The following is a 21,660-nucleotide window of genomic DNA, read 5'->3' as shown; positions in this document are numbered from 1 at the left end:
CTCACTATTCATCTAATATTGTCTGGAAAGTATCAGTGGTATATTTCTTACCTGTCACTTTGGGCCGAGAGTTTGTTTAATCATAGTTCTGGGTGAATGGCCTATACAGTCAGGTCAGTTTATTTGTACTTTTTATTGTGGAAGGCTTTCATGGCCGAAATCACTGGGTTGTTGTAGGTTTTTTTGGACTGTATGGCCATGTTCTAGAAGGATTCTCTCCTAACGTTTCACCTGCATCTATGGCAGGCATTTTCAGAGGTTTTGAAGTCATTGCTAATGTCGAATCAGCAATTTATCATCTCCCCAAGGAAGAAGCAGAAGTAAGAGGGGAAACAGCAAGGATGCTGAGAAAGGCAAAACTTCCCCCCAGCAATATAACAAGGAAGGAAAGACAAGTCATCAGAGACCTCAACGCAGACCTCACAACCTCTGAGGATGCCTGCCATAGATGCAGGTGAAACGTCAGGAGAGAATGCTTCTAGAACATGGCCATACCACCCGAAAAACCTATTTGTACTGTACTTGCATTGCACAGTGCACTGAATACTTGACATTAAGAAATCCATCATTTCTATACATTGATTCATTATACTGAGAATTTTAGAAGAGAAGGCATATGAATAGTCATAATAATTCCATATGATTTTCACACCACTAATGAGCATGTCATTTTATAAAGCTGCAAAGACACATGCTGATCCCCATAACCTCATTCTGTGATTCTGAAATCCAGATTCATTTTAGGATCCCAAATCTCCAAGCCATTGCCCTAATTCCTAATGCTAGCAAATCACACTTTGTGAATACGAACCTACTCTGCAAGACAATTCAAATGCAATTGGAACTTTGTAAACTTTCCACTATTCATACAAGAAGGCCCTTAATAGTGTTAAAAAATAAATTGATGCTTCTAGGTCATTTCAGATTATACCATACGATCAAACAGCTTGCCTTAGTGTAATGAGAGCTGAACTAACTAATAAGGGAAGCCTAAAGCTTGCCTCATATACCATATATGGCTATATGATTTCAGCATGGCTAATAATAATCACAGTGCCATCTGTGTTATCCTTTATGAATAAGCTATTTATTTGAACTGCTTTCCCCCATGCTAGAGCAGAATTATTGGTAATTATGTGAAAATATTTTGAATATAGTAGCACTGAAAATGGAGCCCCCAGTGGCACAGCAGGTTAAACCGCTGAGCTGCTGAACTTGCTGACAGAAAGGTTGGTGGTTCAAATCTGGGGAGTGGGGTGAGCTCCTGCTATTAGCCCCAGCTTGTGTCAACCTAGCAGTTCGAAAACATGCAAATGTGAGTAGATGGCACTCTATGCAGTGATGCTGGCCATATGACCTTGGAGGTGTCTATGGACAATGCTGACTCTTTGGCTTAGAAATGGAGATGAGCACCACCCCCCAGTCAGACATGACTGTCACGGGGAAATCTTTACCTGTACCTTTACTTAGCACTGAAAATAGTGAGGCAGAAAACCATTTTGGGGGGTGGGGTGTAAATAACCTTTTAATTATGCTAGTCAACAGTCTTTCCCTACACAACTTCTCCTCTTACCCATCTGTCAAGATACAGAAAGTGTTGCTAGATCAGAGCATTTTTACACTTGCAGTAAGTAGCATATTTTTCCTATTGTCCCACAGTGTTAGTTGATCACACTTTGTCTTTGTAATACAGTGGAAATGGCCTGTAGAACATCAAAAGATTCAAGTGGGAGACTTCTTATGGGACATCTATAAAGTAAATCAATGAGCCAATGCTGTACCCTTGCCATGTCAGTCATGGTTTCAGCTCTATAAACAATCTCTCAGTTCCAAGCTAGCACACCCCGGGTTTGTCCACCAGAGGGAAATGTGATCTGCACACTAAGCCTATGGAATTCAGTAGAATTTTACTAGTTTCAACTTTTATGTTGTTTTATTCTTCAGACCAACATTATTTCTTCTTCACATCTTTCTTTGCTAAGTCTAGACAGAATAACACTGAAGCAGGCCAGTTCTTTCATTTTTAACATACTTGATGTCTCAATTGTACTTCAGTTCTGAAGGTGGAATAAAGCTTCCTCCTTCTCCCTAAGGTCATCATAAGTTTATTTGCTCCTAGTCAGACAGGGAGAAATTTCTCTCTTCATTTTGCTTTTTTTAAAGTTAAAAGGGTGTGAAAGCAGTACACCGACCTTGGGCAGACCGGAATTTGTTCCTGACTTTCTCCACCTGCAGATTTTAAAAACAGTGCACATATTTTGAGCTGGGTTTTACTGTTATCATTGTTAAAGCTCTACCTAGTTTACAAGTTTCTCTTTTTCAATCCCAATTTTCATGTTTTCATGCACTGAAGGAAACAATTTCTTTCAGCCAGAAGCACCAAAATCTTGATATGCACAGTATTTATATTATTTCTTTTAGAACGTCTAGCTGGAAACCACCAACAAATGTAGCACGCTTTTAAATGATGGTGATGAACTTAGCAGTAATACTAACCAGCAGTCAATCTAGCATGTTTTTCTGTTGTTTTTTTTTAAAATTATTATTATTATGAACTCAGCATTACTATGGTAATACCACCAGCCAATGCAGGGTGCTTTTGTGTAAAACTACCATGTCCATTTTGAAAACTGAACAAATGAACACAAAGATTTAATAACCTCCATTTGTAAAATTTGTATTTTTTCACTATTCCATGTGTATCCTTAGAGATTCAGTGCATTGCAGCCCCCAGATTAACAATTCAGATGGGCATTTGTGCCATTAACTCATGAATGGGTACATGGATATATTTATGGGATCTGATCTTGTTCAAGCCAAAAAATTGTAGTTATCATTGCTCCACATGTTTTCCCAGCTTTTTATTTGGGCAGACCAGCTGGGAAAGGAATGTGCAAGCATGATGACAAACTATGGTTTCTCGCTGTACAAGCTTGCTGTTCAACAGCATTTCCAATGTTTTGAAGGAAGTAGCATTAGGACTTTCTATGAGCAAAGCCTATTAGGATAGGCACTGAGGCTTGAAAGTCCTCTTGAGTGTCTTGAGTTCCTGGGGAAAGGGATGTAGGGGTTTTTTGTGTTTTGTTTTGCTTTTTCATCTCAGGAGCCACTTGAGAAACTGCAAATCACTTCTGAGGTGAGAGAATTAGCCGTCTGCAAGGATGTTGCCCAGGAGATTCCTGGATATTTTGATATTTTACCATCCTTGTGGGAGGCTTTTCTCACATCCTCACATGGGGAGCTGGAGCTGAAAAAGGGAGCTCATCTGCACTCTCCCTGGATTTGAACCTCTGACCTGTCGGTCTTCAGTCCTGCCGGCACAAGGGTTTAACCCATTGAGCCACCAGGGGCTCCAGGGCTTGTAGTAAAGCCCTTGTGTCTCTTTGGATGCAGCTGAATGAATACACCTCAAGTACATGTAATCTACAATGTCCCAACAGTCTTCAGTTTTCCTAGGCAACTGCAAACAGGAGTACCCAATACTGTTTTCACTAGCTGTTCACAAAAAAAAAGTGGCAGGAAAGATGGCCGGTTAGACAGCAGAGCAACAAATACTGTAACTACAGCCACCTCCCATCATTTTTGTCCCCCTGGAAGAGCCCTTAGTTCAGCTAACAACACCTCACATCCCTGTCAGAGCTTTTTCCTATAACTGTACAAATCTTTTACAATAGACTTAGCAAGGCTTCTAGGAAAGAGTTATTACAGGTTATGGTGGGTTTGACATGCTTAGTTTTTAGGAATTCAGGTGTTTGATTTCCATCCCCTGCCCTCCTCTGCTGTGGCAATTATAGACATTTTAAATGTGAAGTAGTATTGCTTTATAGTAACCTTTTAGACAAAAAAATAAGAGGCAGTTGGACATTGCAAGTTGGGGGTATCCAAAAGAACCTTTAATAAGATAGGTTTGGAGAAAAATGAACTGTGGGAAAGTAAAAAGTAAGATTCAGTTCATCTTTATCAGTTGCCCAATACTCTTCCTGGGTGTTCTTGGCTTGCATTGATTTTGATACTCACCACACAGAGCAAGGGAATTGTTTCCCAGTGGTGAAAACCCATGCATCTTTAATATATTTGCCAATCACACAAGAGCCCAATTACATAAGTTTTTTCCCACCCCGTCAAGGCCCTTCATCTTACCATGAAGTTAACTGAGAAGGATTGGCTCCGCAATTTGGCTACTTCTATTCATATTCATTCTCCACCTGAATGGATTCACATCACAGAGAACAACTCCCATAGAACCATCTGTGCTTGTGAAGTGTTGCTTAGAGAGTGATGGAGAAATAAAAAAATGACTGGCTCAGCAGTCTGCAAAGAGAGAGCTCCATAAACCACATTCCATGTACATGATGCTTCCTGAAAATCTGGGCTTCAGTATCTTCCATAGGCTTTGTCTGGGCATGGGTCTGTTGCAATGAAAATTTCAAGGCTCTTTTAAAATGTTCAGGTTTTCTTGTCGGAGTACTTAGTGACACATTTTTGACTCAATTGTTTCCCTTACAGTCTCTTCTCTTCTCAAAAAAAGTCAAGTTTTACAAATTTATTTTTGTCTATTTGTTTGTTTTTCTCCTCTCAGTCATCAAATTGATGTGCAGTAATGAAGACAGGTTTAAGCCCAATAAGCTTTTTTAAAAAAATGCTTTTTAAACCCACATACAAATGAACTGTTCTAATTAAAATCAGTTTGCAAAACCATTTTAGCTTACCCCATGCAAAATAAGTTGTAACCTCCATTCTATATTATTTCTCCTGATGACCAGCAGAGCTTCCATTTTTCAATTACTGTTTTAATTGCTTTCATTGGTTCATAACTTCAGGAGTCCATGTGGGTTGGGACATTTTATAGAAATATTATTAAGCACTCAGGATTTTTCTGGGTTGAGCCTCAGTTTTTTTGCCAAGATCTAATCCTTTCCTACAATCACAAGTTAATGCATGACTTCTATAACCTCCCTTGGTAACAGTGGCAAAGTAAGGTAAAGCTAGGTATCAGCAGCATTCTCTTGACACAGAAGTTGAAAATATCAGGCAGCCTTCCCCAGTGACATCAGGTAAAAGTTCAGTAGCAATGGAGGTAGTACCAAATCCTGTGGGATCCTACAGGCTAACATTCATGAGGCTGAACATCTTTCCTCTAATTACTGGAAAACAATACCTCCAAGTCTCAAATCAGGCAAACATTCCATGATTTCAAGTGCTGATAAGAACCAACAGAGACACACATCTCGATATAGTTCTAAACGTAGGAAATTTCCAAGGTAACCAAAACTGTTTCTTCCCCATAGCAGGACTAAAATCAGTTTGAAATTGATCCAGATTATTTTGTTCCATTTTCCTCTCTAAAAAACCCCAAAAGAAATGCAAATCCTGAAGTTGTTCTGTAACTCTTCACCTTAGAAAATGAAGATTTGATGGTATTTAAGGTAGATAATAATTATCTGGGGTGAACAGAGTCCATGAATGTTTATTGAACAGCAGTGTTATAATAGCTGGCCAGACCTCCCTCTACTGGTAGTTAAAATAAGCCAAGATGGACAAGTGAAACAGTAGTTAGCCACATTTATCTAAGCAACTTGTCCACATCAGCATATTGAACAAAAGAACACTCATCCAGAAAAAACTGCCATGAACATGCCTTAGTTGTTTCCCCAAAACTCCCTTCAATGTGGAATTCCAATCAAAACAGACCCAAACAGCTTTCTGTGCAAAATACTCTGCAAATGTATTCTAGTTGGTTACTGAAGGTTCCTACCCAATACTCAGACTTAAAGCTAGCATAACCCCCAACTACATGAAACAGGCATGCCTTGTGGCATTGTACAGATGAAAAATAAGCAGTAAAGAATACCTTCTTCACTGCCTTCACCACCAAAATAATACAGATAATAACAAGTTAGTTCATAAGGTGATTTTGGAGCATATATGAGATGCTCTATAGTAATTTAGTGAAAGCTTGACTCTACTATAAGTTGTAATTGAATTGGAAACTAATGCTCAGAGCTTGTTGAGTATATACATATTCAAAAGAAGGTATTTGGTTTGGCTGAGTCTTTCACCATTTGAGAACAAAAGTTATAGAAGAGCTTGTGACTGAACGATAACCCTGTATAACTTCTCTCGTGTATTTTCATTTCTACAGACTGAAACTTACAGTGACTCTAGCTAGCTAGCTATTTATTCTTTGTTTTCATTCCAAGGCAGGGCTTGTGGACAGACATCTCATTCCACTGTTTGACCAGAAGGGTCAACAGGGAGGTGGTGGTCAGTTAAGACTTGTTGGGTTGACAGAATATTATAAAAATATGGTTTGGCACAAACATTTAGCTAAAAAATACAAGAAAAACAAAACTATATTGAACTGCATGTCAGAATTCCAGTAGTCTTGTATTACAATGAATATTGTAACTTATTCTTAAATATGTATGTTAAATATCTTATGCCTTGAAGACTACATTTTTTTTTAATTTTAAGGTTTCCCTGTGGACAATGAAACTACACTTCAGTTCCTTGTGTTTTCCAGTTGGAAAACCACAGGAATCTTGTGTATAACTCTTCAAACACTTCTGCTGTTTTGTTTTGTAGATTAAATTTTGTTAAATCTATAAATTGTCGGGTGTTGGAAGTAATGAGTTACAGACAACACCATTAATCATAACTACTTTATATTTTGAATAACAAGAACCTATTAAAATTATGCTTCAAAAGCAATGCAAGAATGTGAAAGAAATTACTTCTTTTGCCTAATGAGTAGTAAGTTCTATTTATGGCCCAAAGGTGTTTGTTTTTCATTAGAACCATTTAGGATGCTAAAATGTGCCTCTTTCAAAAAGCCATTGAACATAATAGAGAAATAACTGAGAGTACAATCATAAAATAATGAATTCGTTTTGCCCACACTGTCATGGGTAATGATGTGAATTAAAGCAGCATTCCATTTACATCACCATTTCCTATTGATTTGGGTAACTGGAGATCATAATTTCTACAGAATGAAAGTAATCTTGTTCATCAAACTATAGTGATCAGATTATCCTTATAAGTCTCTGTATGGATGAGGAAAAGGAACAGGTGCTACTTTGTACAAGTGTGATTGCAACTCAACTGGAGACTTTACAAGAGACTCGTGCACTTCCAAAATATATGCATGGAGTATGAAACTGACACTAACAACCTCATCAGATAAGGGAAGAATCAGTGGCATGTTCCTTTTCATCACCCCTTTAAGCACAGATTCCCATCAGATCACATTACATGACACACTACTATTTCTGGTGGGGCTCTGTGCTTAAAGAGGAGGTGAAGTGGAACATGCTGCCACTGCATGCAGCAACACCGGAGGCTTCCCATGTTGCCTTAGATGAATGGGGGAAGCTGGATGGTCAATGCTTTTCCTCTGCTGGTAAGCTGGGCAATGCTGGGCATGGGACAACAGCTTCCTCATGCCCTCTCAACAGCAGTCTCCAGACTCACCATGATGCGTGGTGAATTCACTGTAGTGCTCTTATGGGCCACACAGAGATTATGATTACTTTAAGTAAGGATATAGTCACTGTCATGTTAGAGCCCTTCTGTATCTGTTCTCACCTCTTTAAAAAATAAGCCTCTGCAGCCCCTTTTCTCCATTATTTTTTTTTTTACAGTTGTCCCCACACACTGCTGCAGGGCAGCCGCCAAAGTCTGGACTGGAGACTTTCAGTCTGTGGTCTTGTGGGAGGCCCTTTCAATGAAATCCTCTCTTTAAGAGTGAAAAGTGCTACTCAGTCTTCATCTAAAAGTGGAACTTATAACGGCTTTGCTGTACCGTACAAAATGTTTGCAGCACTGGCAGCTGGCAAAATGTGAGAAAAGTTCAAAAGTTTAAGTTACCAAGGGAACTCAGAAACTAGTTGGTCTGTGCCAGTAAACTGGGTGGGGGTGATTCCCCTTGTCCTGAAAAGCACACAAGGTTCAATTTCCATTTGTTGCAAGCCCTTTTAATGCTCTATTAATAACAGTTGTGTAAACAAAACTTGTACACTGAACACTAGTGTAGAAAATAAATTTTATTACCCTTTTCTTGGTGTAGAATAGCACAAACATTGAGTTCAATCCTGAGATAATTCAAGAGAAAACGAACTAAGAATTCAAATAATTGATGGCTCATGACTACATCATTCATTAATTGTCTTTTGCTCGGGCCAGCAAAGTTGCTATCTCTGTCTGTTTTTTATATCCATGATAAAGTTCAGCAATTAAAGTGTTTTGGAAATGTACATATTTGTGGATATGTCACAGAGTTTCTCCGTTTCTCATATTTATTTAACTGAAATGCCGCAATGTGTCATGTTAACTTTCTCTTCCTGTGGGGATTATCTACAAACTATTTCATCATGGTTAATTGCTACTGTTTATCCTTCTGTTCCTTGAAGGATACAGTGGGTGCCTCTTTCACTGCAGCAATTGGCAGATGATAATGATTATTATCCTGTTGATTCCTTCTATTGCCTTATTGGCAAACAATAATTTTATATACAATTATTAATGATCCTAATACCACTATAATACTTAGAAGGAAAAGTAAAGAAATACTGCAGGTTAGTTGTCAGCGGATATCCACTAAAGATAATTTTGAGCTGTACTCAGCTGCTAGCAGAGAAATTGTGTGGAAGATTTGTAGTCATGATTTCATGAAGATTAAGCAAATGTCACGTCACAGTACAGTACACTTTGGGCAACCAGTCATTAGAGTGCAGACTCGTTCATCTCTTTGGTATTTGTTGTAACTTGAAGTTCACAACTGTGTCATAACAAGTCTGCAATGTTGAGAAAAAACTCAGTATTCTGGTGATATAAGTAAATGAAGTGATGAAACTGAAAGAGTGAATCATAAACAACTTTAGCCGCAAGCAAGCCAGAAGGAGAATTCACACTTTTAGCAATGTTTAATGTTCCCATGGTTATGTACCCTTCATTTTATACAAGTAACAGACAAATAAATATGTACTTATGGGAACAGTGAGGGAGAGTGTCCCAAAAGTGTTCTATGTGCTTGGCAATAACAAGGCTGGAAGGTACTGAAAGCTGTAGACCGGAAAAAAAACCCTGCTAGTTTTTCAAATCTCCCATTATTATAAAGAGTGTAATCCTGACTTCAGCATGTACTGGATTGAGAATAGGCAGGATCTCAAGACTTTAATCAACAAAAGACCTGCCAGCACAATTACTCTGTCAGCTCAAAGTACAAAAGATCTAGAAAAGAGGTAGTACAAGAGAGGAGCTGAGAACACTCGCAGGAACACCCCAACAAGCAAGAGTCCAAGAGTGGCAGGCTAAAACCCAGAATCTCAACCCATGGCTGATACCAAATGAGAGATTCCCTCCTGGGCACACAGAAGACTGGGCGACTTGGAAGGTGCTGAACAGACTGCTCTCAGGCACCATGAGATGCAGAGCCAACTTTAAGAAATGGGGCCACAAAGTGGAGTCCATGACATTCAAGTGTGGAGAAGAGCAAACCACAGACCACCTATTACAATGCAGTCCAAGCCCTGCCACATACACAATGGAGGACCTCCATATAGCAACACCAGAGACACTCCAAGTGGCCAGCTACTGGTCAAAGGACATTTAATATAATGCCAAGTTTTTAAACTGTGTTTTTTTAAATACATTACAACTATACTCTTGGTTGGCTTCTGACACAATAAATAAATAAATAAATAAATAAATAAATAAATCCCCTGAAGTTCATTCACCCATTAAATGAAATGCCTTGAAATGTTTTTGTATTTATATAACCTGATTTCTTACATAACAGCATCATTTACTTCTTCCATGTTAAAACTGATTTCTGTAAACTCCTCACAAACAAGTGTTTCAATGAATGAAGAGCGTGAGTCAAGCGACCTTCTATTATTGCCATTGAAACTAGGCTCCTTATTTATGCAGTGAAGAGAAGAGTATTGTGTCTTGTCCCCAAGGACAAAGTAAAACCGAGAATAGCCCTGTCCCTGGTTTTAACTAGCTTAGCAACCTCTTTGTGAAATCCCAGAGGGGCAATTGTCTATTGTTCTTGAATCCAGCAGAGACTGACAAAGCTAACTTACATCCACAACGTTTTTCCCCCTTTCCTTCCTGTCGCATGCAAAGTTTAATAATTGAGTCGGGCATCAAAGGTTTTATCTGTTTCAGCTTACAGTGTCACACAAGTGACTGGGGGGAAAAGATGGGCTTTAGTGCATCCATGGGATAAGAATGATTTTAGATCTAGCAAGGTTACTGATTTAGGAGTAACTGTGTTCAGATCAGTTGTGGAATGAGATAGCTGGACTACAAAGAAGAAAAGTCACTGAATGGCCATGAACTTTGCGAAACGGAAGGACACATTCAGACTTCAAATTATTTAGGCACTGTTTTCAGAAGTGCTACGGAAGGACTGAAAGGACGTTGCTCTTCCATTCAAGGCTCAGTAAAGTATGTTTGACTGAACATTTATCAAAGGTATCAACTTCATGGTTTTCTTTTTTCTCTGTTTGATTGCACATTTGGATTGGGTGGTTATTACAAAGCAAAAGAGAGGAAGGGCAGTACAAGTTTTAGGGGAAATAATGGGCATTCTCACCTTATTGTGCAGTTGGGAGTGTGTGTGAAAACTCCAATGTTTAAAGTGTTTTTGTTCAAATGATTGTTAGCTAAAAGAGTTGCATCAATGCTTTAGAACTAGTACTCACAATAAAAACATTTGTCCATGTTTGACTCTGAAGACCTGATAGCATGTTATTTTAAAGCTTTGTAGAATTAGCCACAGGATTGTTGGGGATTTTTTTGAGATTCTTTGTGGAGTTTTCTTTTATACCAAGAAGAAAACTTCAGAATTAGCTGTTTCTTTTATATGGCAATTTATAGTCTGTTCATCCCCATGCACTACAAGTAGATTTATTGTACTGCATCTATGTAACAGAACTTAATATGCTGCTAATATGTGTGCATACTGGTGAAAAATTCACTAAATGCCAATATTTTAGCTGTTTCAAAACAAAACCCTATAATTCTCAAGTAGTGCTTTAGAACTCTGAATATAAAATCTGTTGCTGTTTCCCTTGTTCATTAACCCATGTGCCAAATGTTTAACAGCGTAATTGTTGTTGTGAAAAACTTCAAACTTTAGGATAATAACATAGGAATTAAGTTTGTTCAAGTCATAATTGTTTAAAAAAGTATCATTTCTGGGTTAGAATAATAGAATCATAGAATTGGAAGAGACCACTAGGGTCATCCAGTCCAATCCCCTACCATGAAGGAAAAGCACAAGGAAAGAGTACCCCCGACAGATGGCCATCCAGCCTCTGTTAATCAGTCATGTGACCACAGTAGTCATTTTATTTGATCAATAACAGTTTCATATTGTTGAAGTTGTTCATATTCATAATCAGCCACATGAACAAATAATCAAAATACGAGACAAATTGCTCTTCATCAATTTATGATAGGTTGGAACCTTGTTATTTTTTTCCTGTAAATGACCAAACAGGTTTACAGTAAATTCATCGACCTGTGCATGTGTCCACTCTGTGTGGACACTTCATATCACTATCTACCTATCTATACCTATAAAGGGAGATAGAAGGAAGTGATCCTGTTCTAATTTTCTTAGGCTTTTTCTTTCTTTTTAACCTTGCTGTCAACATCTTCTGTCACCATTTAAATATCCAACTGTTTGCAGAATCCCACTGGCAAGTTCTGTTTCAGGAAAGAAATCCATATTAATCACCCACAGTTCCTGTAGTCAATCAAACCTTCATCTTTTTCTAATAGTCTGTATAGAACATTATATGCATGTTATATATTTATTCATTCCTAGTAGTGGTGAACAATTTGTGACTTTCGAGATGTAGCTGGACAACAGTGCCCATCAACTCTAGCTGTTGGTGGGGAATGCTATAATCTTTGATGTTCTAGGAGGATCACAACAGTGAATACTCTCCTCCCTCCTTCATACACATAAACTCACATTTCCCACTGCCTCATTTGCTAGTCATTATTATAATCCTAAATTCATTGTGACACATGCCTTAATTATGTTAGAAACAAATTTTTCTGTAATGAGATAGTACAAATATGTGAGATTATGACTTCACCAAAGTCATCTGGTGAACTTCATAATGGCATGAAGGTTTGAACATGGTTTTTCTGTATCCTGTCTAACATACAAGCCAATGGTGCAAGAAGGTGTTAGTCTTAGCAAACGGTGTAGCTAACCATGACATACAAAGATAGAGAAGAATATGTGACTGGAATTTTTTAGAGTGATCCCGTGAACAGAATATCATGCATGGAATCAGAAGTGCTGAAATGAAATTTTGCATCAGCTGTGGATTCACCTGGACCAAGTGCCTCTTTCTGAAATTTAGTTTTCTGCCTCATATATTGTGACCTGCCTGGCAGGTGTTTTTTTATGAGTATGTAAAGAACAGTGTGTCAGTCATCCTTCTATAAATCAAATTAGAGTACAGATTATTTAAGGATGGAGAACCTTTTTCTTAGTCCAGTTCAACTTCAGAAAGCTTCTCCTTTCTGCTTGTTCTACATTTACTTAAAATTTGCAGCTGCTTCTCTCCTATTCTCTTCCATTCTTGTGCAGTCTCGTTTCTCTAAGGGAATGCATCAATTTTAAAAATGACAGATGGTATTAAGAATGACATTTAATGTTTAAGAGAAACAAAGTTATTTACAAAGTGGTTTCACTGATGGAACCAACACTTGTGGGTTGTGTACAAGTGAGCTGAAGTTGTGGTCTCTTGTTCCATATAGAACTAGACAAGCCAAAGATAGTGGCATGTGCTCATCTTTACATACGCACATACATTCAGATAAATTCCCATACCATACAGAGTCATAAGATCTTTCCCAGAGATATGGCATGCTCAAAGATCATATGCTACACTCTGCTGAAAGGTGGTAGTACTTATTCAAAAAGGGATTCCAAGCTTAACTGATTGCAAATAATTCACCAAGGAAAGGAATGCTTAATTAGTACACCAGCCTCCTCCCAAACTACAGGAGACTCTGGCTCATATACTCCCCAGTCTCTGGACAGTGAGGAGTTTCTGGCCGAACATCCTTCATTTCTATCACTGTATCACCTCTTATCTTTGATGTCGTGATTTTTTGTTTTGTTTTCATTCATTCTATTCATTTATTAAGCTTTCAAGCTGCCATCATGGGAAAGGGGGTTGGGTGCAGCAAATCCTGATCCGATCTTGGAACTGTATGACAAGGAATCTGTTCATGTTGAATACCACGAAGAGAGCTTGTCCATTTTCCATGGCCAAAGGAACAGCAAGAACAAGCAGTATGTGTCTAAATTAAGGACAATTATAGATTTCCTGGCAAACAATACCATGATTCTAGAAGAATCACAAAGCAATCCATAGCTATCTACGGGAAATAACTGTTATTTACCAAATATGATAAACAATTATTTTTGTATTACTTTGGCTTCCAGAATACAGCAGTAAGTTATTTCTAGCTTAGATAAAATGTAGTCCCCAGAAAGCCACTGAAAACCAAACCACTCAGACTTGTTAGATCTAGTAAAGAATTAGAAGTTTTCAGTGAGAAAATTATTCTCAGAGACAGATTTTCAAAGAACCACAGTTTAATCTCTTTTCTGTAGACAGCAGTTTGGCATAATTCTCAAAGAATGATAAGAGAAAGAAGGTAAAATTATGTGTCTTACTGGTAAGCGCACACATAATTTAGGTCTTACAGGTTTTTTTGTGCTAACCAATAGCAGCACATTTCTGAGTGAAACCAAAAAATCCTGGACACAGAGAAAAATCTAACAGAAGACTGACTATGGATATGCTTGTCACTGAATCTGAATTTTGATGTTGGATTCTACAGTTTTTGAGTGACTCAGGCAGACAACTTGAGTTTAGTCAAGTAGCTAGAAAACCGTTTGAATTTCTGTTTATGCTGCCTAATAATATGGATTTCATACTTGTGGAGTTCATGTCCTCAAGGAAAATGAGTGTATTGATTTGATGTTACTTGGTTAAGGAATGAATGCTCCTTCCAGAAGATCCTCTCAAATGGCATATTGACAGTACTTATTTGACTTCCTGACTGGCATATGGGCTAACGAGCCAATGAAATATCTACACAAGGCATCCCATTGCTTCTCCAAACAGCTGTGGCTGTGACATTGCATACTGAATAATGTTTACACACCAAACTTGGAAGGACGATCATTCTCACCAAGTTGCTTTGGAGTCTAAATTAGGCCAACAAGCATTGACTATTCCCATTCTTCTCAGAATTAGGAATGGCACAAAAATATACAGTTTTTGCAAGCATAGCATGCATGTAATAAAATACTTGATGAGAACAGATTTTCAGCAAATGCTTAGCCAGTCCATGCTATGGAAACCTATGCCTATCCTTTTAAAATATGAAGATAATGTCAAATCTGTGACACATAGCAAAATATCATGAGGGGGAGGAAAATTTCACTGGTCAAAAATTGGTTGCTATATTTTCATAGTTTTGTTTGTTCCAAGAACTTCCCTGTAATGCATATTGGTTGTTTAATATTGAGTGTTTTAATGAATGCTAACATTTAGGTATCCAAAAGCACATATATCCAGTACTCTGTGTATTGTTTTGGTAAGTTTTCAGTATTTAACTTCCTCCACTTCTATTTCTTAGGTATATGACTGATGGTGGATTGGGTCTTTATACTCGAAGGTTAAACAGACTTCCTGATGGGATGGCTGCTGTACGGGAAACTCTGCAACGCAATACCTCACTGGGTCTGGGTGATGCTGACAGGTAGGCCTATCTGTGTTTTGCACAATTTAAATTGCAATCAGAACAACCAGGGATCTGCCTTTTCTAAATATCTGTTTGTCACAGATATGTATTTGTCAACTACAGATCATGCTTTTCATGTGTTTGCTTTGGTAAGTGGTCATTGAAAGTTAGCTATAGAGTTGTGCTGGAGAGTCAAGAGTGTCCTAGAAGGAAGATGGCTGAAGGCATTTATTGCTCCTCCGGATTAAGTCTGTTGAATGTTGACCATAGAGTTGCGCTGGAGGGCTTGAAGATTCCTACAGAGTTATTGTCTCTGGTTTTTAAAAGGTGTTTCTTTTATTAACAGTTTTTCAACTTTCATGGGGGTCTTGCACCTCTAACCTCAGTTAATTAAAGGGATAGCTGGAAGGTACACCCCAGTGTGTATTATATACACCATTGTATTTAATGGTGTTTGACAGGCTATTGTTTTAACTTCTGTTGTTCTTTTCTGCTTTGTTCATTGGGCACATATAAGCTGCAGTGTGTATTTATGTCCTCTCTTTTGTGGTGATTTGCACTTACTCTCTCAGAAAGCTGGTAACAAGAGCCTAAAATGATTTAAAAACTGTTGCTCCCAATCTGACCGCATGACTAAGTCCAGGTATTTTGTAAACATAAGTGTCTGCTGCATTATGGAGCTTATCTGTGCCCAATGAACAAAGCAGAAAAGAACAACAGAAGTTAAAACAATAGCCTGTCAAACACCATTAAATACAACGTGACAGTCTACTTTTCATGTTAGTGCCAAGTTTAAAACAGACATGACATAATTCTTACATAATTTTTACTGGCAGATGTTTGTCTATTTATTTATTGCTTGCCATCCATCTTCTCAGCTTCTCATACAAAGCACTACAGATCTCTGGCCCAAATTCAGGCTCTTCAGTCAGACTCCTGCTTCACCTGGAAAGTTCGGCAGGGGTTTGTCCACAACGGTGCTTTTCTATTTCATCTGCTTCCATAGAACAGTTTTACATGCCAGTTCTTCATTTCCCATAAATTAATTAAAACACTTCTTCTATCAGCTATTCCAAATAAGAAATGAGTACTGTTTTGATGAATTATGTAGGATTTAAAAAGTTGTTATTTTGTGATTTCTTGGTTGCAATTGCATCATTTTTGTGACCTTCTTTGAAGGACTCTTTGCCAGCATGAGTTTGGCTTTGTGGTTTGGACAGTCAATGTTCAAACCTTTTAGGAGGAGGGAAACATACCAAGAATTCTGTTTAAAACAAATAAAAACAAACAAAACCTCTTCCCCTTACATTTAAAGCTAACTTATTTTCATCTGTGTAAAACATAACTAGGAAAGTCCAAATTGTCTAACACATGACAACCATGAACCCCAAATATTGGGTTAATTCCTGCATATTGCATCACCACATATGTTCATGCCTGAGCTTTAAGAGGGACCTCATAACACTAGAGCATGGATCCATTTTACATCCAGATCTTTCCTCCTGCAGAATTCTGGGGCTTGTAGTTTAGGGTGGGGCCTTTAAACTGCTCAGCAGGCGCAACGTCAGGAGAGAATGCCTCTAGACCATGGCCATATAGCCCGAAAAAACCTACAACAACCCAGGAAAAAGTTAAATATTGTTAGAATGGCAGATTTCCCTACATTTGAAGTCGACTTTCATTGAGCCAGACTATTGGTCTACCTAACAGAGATTCCTTCAGCTCCTGAGAGGCTCAGAATAGGAAAAGCTTCAGTTTTCTGCCTAACGTTTTTTTACTAACACTGAGTGGAAGGGGCTTTTGTGCTCACAGAGCATTTACTCTAATAGTAAACTGCGTTTGCCTTCATAGTATTGTGTGGCCCAAGATTTCCTGGCATGTGTATTTTTTAAATCTCTCTTTGCAAAAGTAGATTTATTTCTCTTATAAATCTGTTTTAGTTTACAGGTCACTGTGTCATAGAGACAGGACTAAAAGTAAGGGTGGGGGAGGAAGGTAAACATTTGCTGTTGGTAAAAGAGCTTATTCGCATTGCTATTATATTTAGTGAAAGAGTTTTGCTCAGCTCTTCACTGCTGGAATGTAAACAGACAAGGCTTTTTTATCTACTGCTTGTAACTCAAATAAAAAAAGACAATACAACCATCAAGTAGACAGCCATGGTGTTGATTCAGCATCATTTTGTGCACATCATCACAGATAAGAAGTTTTCTTATAATTGTAGTTGAAACTGTTTTGGTTAGGAAGAAATACAATGTTTTGAGAGGGTTTTTGATGTCTGTACTGTTACTGGAACCAAGATGTATTAATTGCATATCTATTGCAACAACAACAACAACAACAACTTTATTCTTGCATCCTGCCACCATCTTCCTGAAAGGACTTGGGATGGCTTACACATTGTGCAAGGTGCCTAAAAACACAACATAAAATGAAACCTATTTAAAATACAGTTAAATAAAACATATAAGCATGAAACAGCAACTAATACTCAATTAAAAACAGTGCTCATTACCAACTGCATTATGTCCTCTCCCCTACATACACACCAAAATCAAAGCTCAAGAAAATAATGGCATGAAATTTTAAACATAATCTTGATTGATAGATAATATAAAATCAGTTAAAAGCACAAGTAAAGATCAAGATTGTACTCAATGAGTTAACTCCCAAAAAAGTAAATTCCCATTTATATTAGCAGCATATATGAGGTATAGTTAATAATATATAGAGAAGACATACAAACACACACACAGAAGGGGGGATTGGGTATATAAAGTTGAGACTTGTTTTGTTCTGTTTTGGCCTTTGTCTAATTTTAATAGGTGGAGAACCAAAATAGGGTGAAATCTTTGGGGAAGTGTTACAGATTGTTTAGCAGGCTTACAGATAATTTTAAAATTACTCATCTGGTAATAGCTTTTTTATAAAAAATGTTTTTAAAGAAGTACTAAATAGTACATAAAGGCTCATCTTGTTCTTTCTGCTGCTGTAGTTTTCCACCTACATCCAATGCTGCTCTAATGATGGTAAACATCATGGTGGGAGAGTCTGAGAGGTGCTACTGCAGAGAGAAATGGCACTTATACTGCATTTGCAGTAAGAACGCCTACTCCATTGCAGCAAATTATCCACCCTTAAGATGAAAGAGGACTGGGGAGAAGAAGGGCCATTTTCCAAAATTGTTTGTAATATTCCACTTCAAATCTGAATGCTACCAAAATGGTCACCCTATTTTGATAGTGAATTTGTGAATATGCCATTTCAGCTCAGCAGTCGTTTCTAATACACATTAGTAGGTTGTCTATGGACATGATTCATGGAAGAATATTCTAGGTTTTAGATGTCTAACGCCCAAAGACAGAAGCAATTCAGGACTGAACCTGTTTGTCACAGTATTGCGAAGACGTTCCCAGTGGAGCTTCTGTTGTGTTTCCAGCTGTTCCAGTTACTTGTGTTTTCTCATTAGTTATAGATAGAATGAAGATTTCTTGCCATTAATAGCATTAGCATCAAACATCGCTCTTACAAGATCCATTTCCCCCCTGCAGCGGAAGAGCATATCTGAATGTGGAAAATTAATTTAATGCTTTATTGTTAGGTTAATGGAGAGCTTAGCAGTACACTTGTGTTTTGTATACCCAGACATGCATGCCATTCATAACAGATAGCATGTGAATGCCCCCTTTAATTTAGCTTTGTTTGTTTTGTGTTTAAAGGATTTAAATAGTTTTAGCTCTTCTTTATTTGGTATGTTGAGTATCTGGTTGTGGAAGGTACTTATGTTTTATTTATTTCAATGGTTCCTTTTCCGTAAATCATCTAAGGCTGAGTGTCCCTTTCAACAGTCCTTGCAATTACTGTTATCTAAATTTCTTTGGATCCCACAAGACAGTGTTTGGTATAATCCAATGTTCTTTTGAGTCATGGTCAGGAGGCTCTTGGGTTTGTAATCTCATCTGTCAGGTGTCTGCTTAGGTGGCATTATGTTCTGATTATCACTAGCAAGGTCCTTGCTAGTCCTGAATTCTTTTCTCTTTAGTATGTTGTCTATGTGTTTGTATCTTGTATTGTTTTTCTCTTACATTCATATCCATGTCAGTAACTCCACCAAATGTTCATTTTGCACCACTTAAGTTTGCCTAAAGTTTATGTGGAACATCCAGGGCCCATTCAATAACTTTTAATTCATACCCCCATTTTAAAGCATGTTTCTATATGAATCAGAAGTGGGTGCAGGAAGAGTTTTCCTGCAGCCTTATAATTCATGTAGTAGCTTGTCTTTAAAATTTGCACATAAAGAAATTAACCATTGCCCACTCAAAGTTTGTGCAAGACAGTCAGCTTATGGTGCTAAGAAAGCCCAGATGTCTTTGAGTACAAGGAAATATGTTTTTCAGATAGACAATTGGCTGATAAGTAATAAACATGGCTATTATTTATGCTTCCATTCAGTGGCCTGACACCCAGACTTGACTTAGGGAGATGTCTGGACTTTGTGTTTTTGAGTAGAATAATATCCTCTCCCCAATTTTTGGCACCTTAAAAACGACTACAGGTCAGGAATTCCTATTGTATTCCCTGAAGTTGTTTCTGACTGATGGCAACCCAAAGAGTTTATTGTGGGATTTTCTTGGAAAAATGTATTCAGAAGAGTTTGCTTTTGCCTTCCTCTGAAGCTGAGAGAGTCACAGTTCAAGGCTCAAACCACTATATATGCGGGATAGAAGCTGAAAATACATAAAATGCATGGAGATATGAGTTTAAACCAACACATGTATTTCTACACAGAAGTTTTTGTACTCTTAAAATTATTGGGTTATGTATAAGTATGTACTGAAATGCTTGAATCAAATAATTAAACAAGATCAAAAGGGACTTCTTCTGGATTGCATCCATGGGATAAAAAAACCAGATGTTAAAAAAATCTTTTTAAAAAAATCACAGACCATTTTTAGCACCTGCTTGATGCTACATTACAGCTGGCTAGTCTTTGAAGTGCTAGAATACTAATATTTTCACTGCTCCAGATTTCCATGGCTGCTCTTCTGGCATTTGTCTTCAAGTATTTGTTGACACCCGGCTCTTGGAAGAGACCCTGCATCTAAAATTAGCTACTGAAATTGTACTGTATGAATATTTATAGTTGCTGTAACAGAAAAATCAAAGGGCCACTTAAATGCTCACCATAGCAAATCCCACTCCTCAGTTAACGGTCTGGTTTGGTTTTTATCAGCAAGTTCAAAGAACAACCATGTGGTCAAAGAAAGACCTGCAATTTCCCCCCATGCAATGCAGGGAGGGATGCATAAGATAATCTCCTTCTGAATTTAAAATATAACATTTATCTTGAATATCTGTTGGCAGAAAGTACAAAATTCCCATAATAAGTGTTTTGCAGGAGGTGTGATGAGAGGGGATACCGTCCGCCTGGGTTTTCTGTGGTGCAAATGTTGCTTCTTACTTTGTAATGTCAACAAAATAAATATAGATAAAACTGGAGTGTACACTTCCATCCAAAGTAGGCAATCTGTGTCATTTCTATATTGCTTTCGTAATATATCTCACACCTGGATGAACAATCTCCATGGGGATTTTATTATTGGCTTGCTGAGTTCTGGACTCCTCTCATTGAAGCTGCAAGTAAAGCAAATGTTGTGGTATTTTTGAAGGGGAGATCACTTCTCATGTGACTGGTATACGTGCATTGAGCAAGACCTGCTGACCTTCTGGAAATTATCACATTGCTGAAGGCTATGCTGATGTATATCAGAGGGTGAATAGTCAATGAGTAGCTTGAAAGGTTACAAGTGAGCAAGGAATTCTGGTACTTGAGTAATCGCTGTGTAAAGGTTTACATTTAAATGGTTTCAGTCAAAGCTTATAAAACCATAGAAGATCAGATGGGATGCTTGGTTCAATGCATTGTCACATTACACCAGTACCTAACCTGAATAACTTCTTCTATTTTCTAAATGTGACTATTCTTTCCTTTCATCTTCTTTTGTGATATTGCATTGTGATTTATTTTCTCTGAATTAACCAACTAAGTAGGGTCATTTGGCTGGAGGAAATGAAAGGCATGAACTAGTTTTAGTTTTTTCCTGCTTATGATGTCTGTATGTGTGTATGTATACACACATACACTACTGTTCTGTTAATGTTTTCATAAAATATAAATATGAACTATACTTAGAAAATATTTAAACTCATCATCAGTTAATATTTTGATACTCATATTTAAAATGTTGTGATGCAGTTACAGTAATTTTTTGTGAGTTTTGTTAGTGGTATTTTAAAACTCTTTTGTTACTTCCAGAGGTTTTTGTTTTATCTGTATGTTTAAAGCTTTCAATTAATTTATTATTTACCATATTTATACCCTGTTCTTCTCACCCCATAGAGAACTCAAAACGGCCTTACAGGTTGGCAGGAATTTGATGCCTTATAAAATAAAGAGTTAATTAAAATAAATAATTACATTAAAAACAAGAAATTAAAACATCTTAGCAGCAACACTTAAAAACCACACAGTCCAAAATCATAATTTAGAGCCATTCCAATTGTCAAATTGCATTAATTACATATCCATTTCTAGCACTGCATTCATTTTCTGACCAAAGGCCTGGTCCCAAAGCCATGTCTTCACTTTCTTTCTGAAAGCCATGAGGGAGGATACTGATCTGATTTCCCTGGGGACTTCCAGAACCAAGGGGTCACCACTGAGAAGGCCCTGTTTCTCATCCCCACCAACTGCACATGCAAAGGAAGCAGGACCGAAAACAGGGCCTCCCTGGAAGATCTTAACCTTCAAAATGGTTTGATTGGGCGATTTGCGTTAGGACAGGTAAGCTGAGCTGGAAC

General features: G+C 37.7%; 1 protein-coding gene across 3 annotated transcripts in view; it reads left to right on the top strand.

The window, feature by feature from the left end:
• The window catches only part of NAV2 (neuron navigator 2), a 282,686-nt gene that overhangs the window by 164,299 nt on the left and 96,727 nt on the right, over positions 1 to 21,660 (top strand). For all 3 annotated transcript variants that reach the window (XM_060765681.2, XM_060765628.2, XM_067462702.1), the window contains one exon: positions 14,692 to 14,814. In XM_060765681.2, the coding sequence (XP_060621664.2) occupies positions 14,692 to 14,814 (123 nt within the window). The remainder of the gene's footprint in view (positions 1 to 14,691; positions 14,815 to 21,660) is intronic.

Source organism: Anolis sagrei, chromosome 1 (genome assembly GCF_037176765.1).
Source record: "Anolis sagrei isolate rAnoSag1 chromosome 1, rAnoSag1.mat, whole genome shotgun sequence".
NCBI lineage: Eukaryota > Metazoa > Chordata > Lepidosauria > Squamata > Dactyloidae > Anolis > Anolis sagrei.
Note: the sequence above shows the minus strand (reverse complement) of the source record. Positions and strands in the feature narration are given on the sequence as shown.